Source organism: Sorex fumeus, unplaced genomic scaffold, assembly GCF_029834395.1.
Source record: "Sorex fumeus unplaced genomic scaffold, SorFum_2.1 ptg000086l, whole genome shotgun sequence".
Lineage (NCBI taxonomy): Eukaryota > Metazoa > Chordata > Mammalia > Eulipotyphla > Soricidae > Sorex > Sorex fumeus.
Genome location: NW_026606143.1, coordinates 9,152,411 through 9,163,171, shown reverse-complemented (window position 1 = coordinate 9,163,171; position 10,761 = coordinate 9,152,411). Strand labels below are relative to the sequence as shown.

The following is a 10,761-nucleotide window of genomic DNA, read 5'->3' as shown; positions in this document are numbered from 1 at the left end:
CTTACTCCTTGGCTCTATGCTCAGGGTTGTTTTTCAGCTTACTGTAACTGTTGGGATGGAACAAACTGAAATGAGGCTGAGAAAGTCCGTGGAACTTGCTCAAGTTCGCACAGCCGGGAAGCCTAACCAAGATCTGTTGGGAGTAGCAGAACAACTCAAAGGAAAGGGGGCCTAAAACATTCTTTTTTTCTCTTTTTGGGTCACACCCGGCGATGCACAGGGGTTACTCTTGGCTCTGCACTCAGGAGTTACTCCTGGTGGTGCTCAGGGGACCATATGGGATACTGAGAATCGAACCCAGGTTGGCAGCATGCAAGGCAAACGCGCTCTCTGCTGTGCTAGTGCTCCAGCCTGGGCCTTAACATTCTTCAGGTTCAAAATCTAAAAGGCAGGCAGGGCTGCTTGTTTTCCTGATGCACTGGGTCCTCCAGGACCAGCTCCTCCAATTGTGTTGTTTTGACTGTTTGCCTTTCATATTCTTGCCAAAGAGCAAGGCCAGAGCAGAGAGCGTGTCCTTGACCAAACCCCCACCCGTCGCCAAGGAACCTTCTGCTCACTTTTGGATAAGCAGCATCACAGTCTCCCTGCAGTCCACCGTTGCCAGCGTAAAGTCTGAACATGGAATCTTTTTTCAACTCACACCTAGCAATGCTCAGGTCTTACTCCTGATTATACTTGGGGAACCAGGAATCGAACTTAGTTCAGCCACATGCAAGGCAAATACCCTACCAGTGCTCCAGACTCTGATTTTTTTTTTTTTGGTCGGGGTAGGGTCCTTACCTGGCTGTGCTCAGGGCTACCTCCTGGTTCTGCACTCAGAGATAACTCCTGGCGTGCCAGGGATCAAACCCGGGTCGACTGCATGCAAGGCAAGTGCCCCATACACTATTACTGTCACTCTGGTCCCTAGACATGAATCTGGAATCTTGACCCAGGAATAGTTGATGCTCATATTCCTGGATAGGGGACTGACTTCTCAGGGGATCTGCCCTCTCTAGTTGTTGCAAGCTCGCTGAACAAACCCTACCCCAGACTTTTCTAGGCCATGCCATTTTATCACCTATCCTTTTAAAAGTTCTTCCGCCATAGCATGGGGGTTCTTGCTGTGACTGGCTAATGATCTTCCCAGTGATACAAACAAGCTTCAATGTCTCCTAGACAGAAGTCCTTACTTCCATGCAGCTTTTGTTTTGTGAGGGGAGGGTATCACACCCAGCAGCTCTCAGGGAAACTATGGCGTACTGGGGGTTGAACTTGCAAGGCAAGTGCCCTAATCGTTACCCCATGCACCTTTGATTCTTTTCTTTTGCATGCACCTTTAATTTTTCTTTTTGATTTTAGTTTTTTTTTTTTCTTTTTGGGTCACATCCGGCGATGCACAGGGGTTACTCCTGGCTCATGCACTCAGGAATTACTCCTGGTGGTGCTTGGGGGATCATATGGGATGCTAGGAATCAAATCTGGGTCGGTCATGTGCAAGGCAAATGCCCTACCTGCTGTGCTATTGCTCCAGCCCCACCCTTAATTTTTTTTTTTTCTTTTTGGGTCACACCCGGCGATGCTAAGGGCTTACTCCTGGCTTTGCACTCAGGAACTACTCCTGACGGTGCTTGGGGGACCATATGGGATGCTGGGAATCGAACCTAGGTCAGCTGCGTGCAAGGCAAACGCCCTACCCGCTGTGCTATTACTCCAGCCCCCCCCCCCTAACTTTTTACTTAACTGTTTTTATTATAGTTTAGGAAGTTACAATAGTGTTCAAGTTTGTGGCATGGATACACAAATTTAGATCTTACCACCGAAGTGCCCACGAACCCCACCCCAACCAACTCTGGTCCCCCATCTCCACTGATTGTTATTTCTTCTGGATTCCAGTGTGCAGGGTTTGTCATTGTTCAGTATTGTCTAGTCTCTGGTTTGGTCTTGGTATTCCACGGATGAGTGAGACCAAGTAGTATTTGTCCTTGTGGCTCTGCTCAAGGCTGGGGCTATGGTCCAGTGGTATTGCATATATGAGGACATAAGTTCACTTCCGGGCACCATCTCTGCCCATCCCCCCCCCCACCTCCGATTAAAAATCAGCTGTGGCTCCCACTAGGAAAACATCTAGGTCTTACAAATAAAATTACTCCTACATTGGATAGAAATAGGTCCTTGACTTGCACACGACCTATTTGGGTTTGATCCCTGGCACCACTAGAAGTGAGCCCTGAGTGTCTCCAGGGGCAGGCACCCTCTCCCCCAAATCATCACCTTTTAAACCAGGATTGAAATCTGTTACTCTTTTGTCCTCTGTACCTCACATTTCAATCCAGGATTGAAATCTCAGATGCCCTTTGGCCATCCTTGTACTTCCAGTCTACATACAGTCAGACACCACAAGGTCATTTTGTTTTAATTGAGGCTCTCTGCGCATAGTAGTTTAACATCTCAGCACCATTTATTTCCTTATCACACTGGCCCTCCTCTTCCTCACATGGGTACTTTCTCTTAAACTGCTTCTCTTTCTTAGTTATATTATCCTCGCTATCTGCTGTTTTGTTTCCATCACTCCCATATGCTGTTTGAGGTGTCAGTCTTAAAAAACAAAAGGCGAACCTAGATGTCATGAACCTACCTTTCCCGGCTGGAGCAATACTACAGCGGGTAGGGCATTTGCCTTGCATGTGGCTGATCCGGGTTCGATCCCCGGCATCCCATATGGTCCCCTATTCTCCATTCCCAGCATGCCTCACTGCACCCACCTGGCTGGAGTGGGAGTTGACACCCCACCCACTTCGAACCCTGGCACAAGTAAGTCCCCCCTGGCTTCTTCCTGGAACCCAGAGGGTCCTTCTATCTGTTCCTACAAGGAAAGCACTCAGGGCATCCTGAATATAAATGCATTTCATACAAGAAGCCAGGGGCTTATACAAATCTTTGGAAAGATCAGGGGAACTGGGAGCCACTCGCTGGGTTCAAGTACATTCCAAAAGCTGCTGCCACAACTAGTACCGCTTTCCTCACCCACAAACCTGAAAGATCCCGCTAGTCAATCCAATTGACTTTTCTTCATTTTGGGGACCAGACTGTGGTGCTCAGGATTTACTCCTGGCTCTGTGCTCAGGGATCACTCAGAAGGGCTCAGGGGACCACGTGCAATGCTGGGGATGTCGAACCCCGGTTGACTGCTTGCCAGGCATGTGCCCTACCCTCTCTGTACCATGCTCCAGGGCCAACTGACTTTTTTATTTTTTTTAAATTTTTATAAAGTTGTTCACAATATTTGATTACATTAGTATTCGGAAACACCAATTCTACTACCATTACACCTTCCCAATACTATATTTTGGATGTTTCTATCCTGAACCACAAACTCTGCCCCCAAAGCAGAACTGAAATAATTTGTGTTCCTTGAGCCAAATGACTTTTCCTTTTTGCTTTTTGGGTCATGCCCGGCGATGCCCAGGTGTTACTCCTGGTTTTGCACTCAAGAATTACTCCTGGTGATGTTCAGGGAACCATATGGGATGTCGGGGATCGAACCCGGGTTGGCTTCATGCAAGGCAAATGCCCTACCCACTGTACTATCGCTCTGGCCAGCAACTGACTTTTCTTATCGGCAGTCACTAGAGCAAGAACATGTCTTTCCTCCTGCTTTCCAATTCGAATGGGCATTCAGAATCCTAGCTGCAAGGGAGTCTGGTAAGTTTGTCCTTCCTTGTGTCGGCAACGAAGGAGGAACATGAAAGGATGTGGAATGGAAACTGAGTCACAACTGACAATTCAACTACTGGAAAACACTGCAGTAGCAGAGTGGAGAAGCTACTATAGGCCTTGAGTATTAGACCAAGCAAATCTGGACTTACTCCAAAAAGGTAACAGAGGAACAGGAAGTCTAGAGGGCGGAGCCCCACACAGAATCCCTCTTTCAAGAAAAAATATTCCTAACGCTAAAGCCAAGGTCTGGCCAAGAGGGAGCTACTCTAGCAAACTCTGGCCAAGCCCATGTAAAAGCCCCTTGAGGGAGCTGAAGAGAATGAAGCGATAGGGTGCTTGCCTTGCACGCAGCTAACCTGGTTTGAAGATCCCAGGTACCCTCAGCCCTACCAGGACTAAGCCCTGAGTATCCCCAGGTGTGGTCCCCAAAGAAAAGTAAGGGCCTTGAAGGGCATAAAAGAAGAAGGGGAAGAGAAAGATGGTGGGCAACCCCCCAGAGTCCTCTGGTCACATTTAGGGAACCCAAACTATCACCACTTTCACTATTACCATTCCTTAAAAAACACCCATGACAAGAAGGCTTCTTATTCATAAGACACCAGTGACTTCAAATTTCTCTTTTCCTCAACAGGTTTATTGCCTTTTAAGAAAATTTTTGTAAAATATAAATACAAAGGCAGAGAATTTACTTACAAAGTTAAAACACAGATTTCAAACATAAACACACAATTCAGAAAATTTTAGTTTTATGTACATTTTTCAAGCAACCTCAACATATTATGTTAGTTTTCCATATTTTACAGGGTACAGAAAAAAATAGCTCAAAGTCTTCTTTAAATAAGAGCATAAAATGTTTAAACATATAAACAATCCGGTTTGATGCGTGAAAACGAATTTCACAGCTTTTAAATTAGGATATAAAAGTTTCATACAATTAGTTGTTGTGTGTGGATATGGTGTGAATTTATATTACACGCCACTGGATCACATCCAGTAGCATCTACCTGGCCTGAGCAGGTAACTCTGTAAACAAAACATAAAAAGTTACAACATAACCAAGTGCCTTAACCACACTCCCCAACACCCACCACCTGGTTCTACCCGCCCTCCGTGACAGCTCCGGTCTCTGTCGTCAGAGCTTTGTACGAAATTCAATCAAAGTGGGGAGCTCCGATTCCTCCATTTTTTTTTCTCCTTTAAAAAAAGCAAAGCAAAGAAAAAAAAAAATGTCCCAAGTCAAAAAACAAAGATATCCCCCGAAGCATGTGTGCAATGGAAAGTAAAGAAACACCCTAACAACTTCACCAAAACAGACCAAAGAGTTGCAAAGGAAAAAACAACATAGACAACAACATGTTTCTAAGTCCTTCCGACTGGAGTCATTTTCTCTTATATAAAGAAGAGATATTTTCATATGTAATAGTGTCCTTTCTTTACAGAAATAGTCGTATTATGCCACATATGCACAAGGATTAACACTATAACACACTGTACATGGCGGCCTGGGCAGCTCACCAGTAGGCATCGGAGACCATGTCACTGGGGTGCAGCCACTCAACTGTGGACCCCAGCAGAGCCTGCAGCTCGCTGGTGAACTCCACCAGGTCTAACAGCTCCTTGCTCTCGGGGTTAAACGCCTCCGTGTCTTTGGAGCAAGAAAACAACAGACTTGCTGAAACTTGCCGGTAGAATTCTGCCTCTGCGATGGTGACAATCTCCACATTGGGGAAATTGCAGCGGAAGATGCGGGAAGACATCTTCAATTTCTTGAGGACATCGGAGAGCAAGAGCCAGTTCCGAGGCCTAGGAGCAAGGGGACAGCGACGTTGAGAGTTCCTGGGGAGACTCGACAGTTGCTCCCGCGCCGGTTTGCTCCCACTGGGGCCATGCCCTGCGGGGGAGAACTCCCACTGGGTTGAGTAAGAGAACACTTGGGGGCAGGCCAACCACTGTAAATATAAACCAGCGCTGGGGCAGGGCGGTGGCTCAGGGCTCGAGTCTCTGCCTCGCCTGGAGGAGTCTGTTGTCTCCTCTGAGGTCACCCTAGATGTTTCTAAGAGCGGCACTCCTTTGAGAAGGGGTTCCTGCCCTCACCGGCACCCCGCCCCACCTGCGGACCTCTCCAGCGATTAGAATTGCAGTGGGCCGGCAGGATGCGCCCAGTCTCCGAGCCCTTGGGGGCACGATGGTACTGGGAAGAGTCTCTGAGTCCCAGCTCTAGGTTGCCATGAGGCGTGGTGTCATCATCCCACCTCACCCACCTACCTCTGACAGAAAACAGAGTGGCAGAATCCTCTCTCACAGACCTCACAGGTCTCGGGAGGAACCCTGAGGAACTCCCCTGCCCCCCTCCAGGTACTGAGACTCGCTTGGGAAATGCCAGGTCACCAGACATCAATGTCCGTTGGGCCTGAGGGTGTACGCGTCTTGCTGGCACACAATGCCACGTTGTCTTCACCCTGCTCCTCCCCTCTATGCACCCCTTTCACTCGCTAAAGGTCTGTGGGACTCCTGCACCCCAAGAACAGCGGGGAGACTTCTTAAAAGCACACACCACCTCTTACCCCTGAGCGACAGACACTTGGACGTTGTAACAGGGCAACAGGGGGCTTTCGGAGAATTCGAATTCAAACACATCGCTGCCAGTCTCCTCCTCCTCGTCCTGGTCCTCGGGCCCAGGAGGGTTTGCTAACACGTCATAGCCGCTCTCATCATCTGGCTCTAGAGGAGGGCAAGCAACACATGGCATCAGTGAGGTTACAAAGAGGCCCGCTGTGGCCCGAGCAAAATGGGAAAGGTCATTGAAAATAAATAAATAAATAAATAAAGGTGCCCCCGCCCCAACTGGCTGCCATCATGCCACACGATGTTAAGAGAGAAGCAATCCCACCCCATCCCTTCTGCTGAGCTCACCACACACGGAGCTGCCATGGAACTCCCAGGAACTGGCACAGTCCTCGTCATCACTTCTGCCTTGCAGATCATTCAGGTAATCTGAGAGAGAGGGGAGGATCCCACGATGAGCCCCTGGCTGGTCGAGGCACCTCATTTCCTGTCTACCCCCATGACCTTGGCCCCCAGCTCTTGGCCGGAAAGGAGATAAAGCAACATGCCCACTCCCTGGGCATGGTGGGGGATAAGACCACCATGTGTGCCTTCGCCCACCTAAACCAGCGCTAGCCTGGCAAGCCCAGAATGGGTTCCTCCCTCACCCACCAACGGGCAGGAGGATCTCCAACTTGAGGAACTGCCTCCCTACAATAAGTGGGACTGCAGGTCTGAGAGGATGGGGTGGGGGTGCACGCTTGGGCTGGAAGTGAGGCACTAAGATAACCTTTAGGGATCTGAAAGTTCCCGAATCATCTCGTACCTGTGAGAAACTTCTCCATAAGTTCACTGTGCGTCATTTTCATGATGGTTCTACCTGAGTATGTAGCCAAAGTGGGGTCAGCACCATAGGAGAGAAGTAGTCGGACAATTTCCAGGTGATCATTCTCGACAGCATCATGGAGAGGCCTAGGAGAAAAAGGGTTGACACTGGGCGCTGCTGCTTCCGCTGATACAGCTGGAAGGTAAGTGGGATGGTGCATCACTCACCGAGTCCCGTCCTGGGCACTGCAGTTGACGTCGGCACCATACTCTAGCAGGTGCCTTACAATGTTAAGCCATCCTCTGGCACAGGCTTCATGCAGGGCACAGTAGCCTGCGTTGTCTCGGTGGTTCACGTCACAAATTTTGTTTTCCAGGCAGTACAGGACCACTTCCTGTGGGGCAGAGGAGGGGGTCAATAGCAGGTCACTGCAAAGGAATATCTAAGGGGGTGACCACACGATGGTTTGGTAGCACCCAAGACTTTCGAAGGCAGGCGCTCCCAATTCCTTGGGGCCCCTCTGAGGAATTTGAGGGCGAGGGTGTGAATGCTTTGTGTGGAGGGGGTGTGAGTGTGCGTCAGTTCTGGTGACGGGAAGACAGTGGACTTCAACCTCATGTTCATAGGCCTGGGAGGCAGTCAGTGTACCCGGCTGCGACAGTCTTAGGTCCCGCCCTGGGAGATGGCAGCATCCTTCCCCCGGGAGGGGGTGGGGGAAAACCAATGACAAGCTCAGATTCCTCAACTTGAAAGGGAGGGGCGCCCGCATTAGCTAGGCCCTGGAAAGATCCAGAGTCCTTTGTCCATGAGTTAAGGAGACACTCTTGCTGGGTTCCACATATGATGTCAAGACAAAGGATTCCAATCACCCTCTCCTCCATTTTGCGTCATCCCCCAGCTCACTCGGGGCTGAATCAAGAGCCGATTTCCATATTTGCTTAAGTTAATAACAGGGAGCCCAGAGAGCACAGAACAGCAGCCTACATATAAAACAAGCTTCGCCGTCCCCCTTCTCAGAGAGCGCTCTGTGTCAACAGTTAGCATTAGAATCACTGTTATTAATCGTACTTTTTCTTGGGTGTGTTAAAATATTAATATGAACCGCTCCCAGTAAGTAGAGCAATAATTTATTTAATGTTTTATTACCTTGATTAGGAAAGTTTTCAAACACAGAGATCAGCGATTGCCACCAGAAAACACACTCTGAATCAGGCTAGCACACAACAGTAGGGTGGGGAGGGGGGGAGGGAGCGGGGCAGTTTCTGCTTCCGGGCCCCCCATTCCAGGGATCATGCTAGTCTCCCAGAGACGTGAAGAATGGCCTCTGAAGCCCTTTTCTGCCCCCTCCTAGGTCCCACCTTTCCTAGGAAAGGTAGCCAGAAAGTTCGCTGGGCTGGCAACTCAAGATGAGTCCCGGCCAGCCCTAGCGGCCTTGGGGTGCTGGACCAGCTCCACCCCCAAAGAGAGGAGCAAGAGGAAAGGCAAGGTCCCCAAATGCGTCTCTTCCCCGCAGCTCCAAACCTGCCAGCAAGCCCCACAATCTCCTGGGCCCCCAGGCCACCTGCAGAGCCCCGGTATCCAGGATACCGCGTGACGCCGCTGCTCTTTTAGCAGGCCGCCACTAGCCGCCCTGAGTGGACGGCTGCAAGCTAATGAGTCGTGTGCCCTAGTCAGGGAGAGGCCGGGTCACGTGGCTCCGGGATCAGGTCTGAGAGCCGCCCACTGCTGTGCGCGGATCAATTTTCCTCGAGCCCCGGCCGCCTGCCTGGCATTCTCTCAGCCCCGGGTTTATTTGCCCTGACAATTAAGGCCTTCGCCTGCACACCTTCCAGGCTGAGGGTGCCTGGACAGGAAAGGATGGCAGGAAGCCAGCTTGCTGCAGAGCAAGGCCAAGAAAGGCAGGGGCCACCAGGCTAGAGTCCTTGCCACGGGCCCTCTTCAAACCCAAACAGCCCCGCCTCACAGCTCCCCGACAGCAAGTGCTGAGATCTCCCCACTCTCATTCAGCACGGAGGGGGGGAGGGGGAGGAGGAGGAGATGAAGGCCTACACAAATTAGACCCCACTTTCCATGAGCACGAATGCCTTTGATGCCTGGTGGGCTAAGGTTTCCAGAGTTCTAGTCTAGGGACCCTGCTGGCACATGCATGACACCCAGCCCTTTTGCTGGGGTCCCAGGATGCGGGGTGTGTGTGTGTGTGTGTGTGTGTGTGTGTGTGTGATGCTTCCGAAGTAGATGGCAGCAACTGCCACCCGGGGGCCCAGAGGAGGAGGAAGTGACCAGACGAGTCCGTCTGTTCACATCATTTCTTGGCTTCTTCGCTGCCGCTAGAAACGTGAGTGTTTGACGGGGCAGCCCACCCGTTCCCAAACAAAATCAAACTGTTTTTGTTGGACAATTCCCTGTTAAGCGGCTATAAGCCGAATGCCATTAATCGCAAAATGTAACCATAAAAGCCATAAACCCGACATTGTTAATTAATTAAATGCCTCATTAACTTTTTTTTAAAACATGATTTATTCAATTCATAGAAAATTTAACCATCACCACTAAACGCACCAGCATGTGGCTGTGCACTGGCATTTTCGCCCAAGAAGCAGAGGCCGTGTACCGGGAGCGAAAGGTTTGTGCGGCTCAGGCCGAGCTCGTGGTCCGTGTAACGCAGAGATGCAGGCAGTCAGCGTTTCTAAACCTCGACAGCCAGATGAACAGGACAGAAGGCTTGGGCGCCGCCTTTTCCCGGCACATGGTGTCTCAGCTAAGCAGAAGCTAACAAGACTAACTTCAGGAAAAGCCCCCTGGAACTGATATGACAGACTGCACCAAGGCTGGGGGGAGCCAAGGATCGCTCAGCACCTACCAGGGCCCAGTGGGCTAGGGAAACCCTAGAAAGTTGGCATCGAAGCCAAAAGCGTGGGTCAATTAGTGCAAATACAGCCTCCCAGCTCAGGGAGGCAACTCAGCAGCAGTGTCCCTATCCCCATTGTGTGAGGCTCTGGGGTCCATGCTCTGCACCTGTCCCCCCATAAAGAGGGGGGCCTAGGGAGGGTCCTAACATCCTGGTGATCTGTGCAATACATTCGCTGAAATTTCCATAGGGAGGTAGAGATGGTCCTAAAAAACATTCTCCAGGGCACCAAAGGACCGAGAGCCAAGGTAAATACTGACTCTGTGCCTTGATTGAGGTCTTAGACCCATCAACTGGACTCAAGCGACAAGAGCAGGGCTGGAGAAATAGGACAGTGGGCTAAAGCGCTTGTCTTGCACGTGGCCAACATGGGTTCCGTCTGCAGCATCCCATATCATCATATCATCCCCCGACCACCGCCAGGAGTGATCCCTGAGCGTCTCTGGGTGTGAACCAAAAACTTGAAAAAGAATACATGAGCAAAACAGAAAGTTCTTAGAGGACCACCAAAAGATTCTTAGAACGGTCTGACGTCATAGCCAAGATCAAAAGAGAGGCTCCACAGCCTGCCCTCCGTGGCAGGTGGAGGCGGCAATCCCCTGCCTACAAGCACACGAGTTCTATTTGCTTCAGCACCCTAGTAATGAGCCTGCTTGGCCCGGGCCCCCTCGGTGGGACTGTTCTCAGCTCAAGGGCAACCAACCAGCTGGCTGCCATTTGGATTTCATCTGCAACTAAGTGAACAAACAAGAAAATCCTTCTAGAGCATTCTTTCCAGAGCAAC

The 10,761-nt window shown here is 50.4% G+C and overlaps 1 protein-coding gene across 8 annotated transcripts in view; it reads right to left on the bottom strand.

Annotated features, from left to right (window-relative positions):
* Positions 1-4,317: 4,317 nt before the first annotated feature.
* The window catches only part of BCOR (BCL6 corepressor), a 91,288-nt gene continuing 84,844 nt past the window's right edge, over positions 4,318-10,761 (bottom strand). For all 8 annotated transcript variants that reach the window (XM_056131173.1, XM_056131172.1, XM_056131174.1 and 5 more), the window contains 5 exons: positions 7,297-7,463; positions 7,070-7,215; positions 6,613-6,693; positions 6,264-6,420; positions 4,318-5,502 (listed from right to left, as the gene is read on the bottom strand). In XM_056131173.1, coding sequence (XP_055987148.1) covers positions 5,211-5,502; positions 6,264-6,420; positions 6,613-6,693; positions 7,070-7,215; positions 7,297-7,463 — 843 coding nt within the window. In that variant the 3' untranslated portion in view covers positions 4,318-5,210. The remainder of the gene's footprint in view (positions 5,503-6,263; positions 6,421-6,612; positions 6,694-7,069; positions 7,216-7,296; positions 7,464-10,761) is intronic.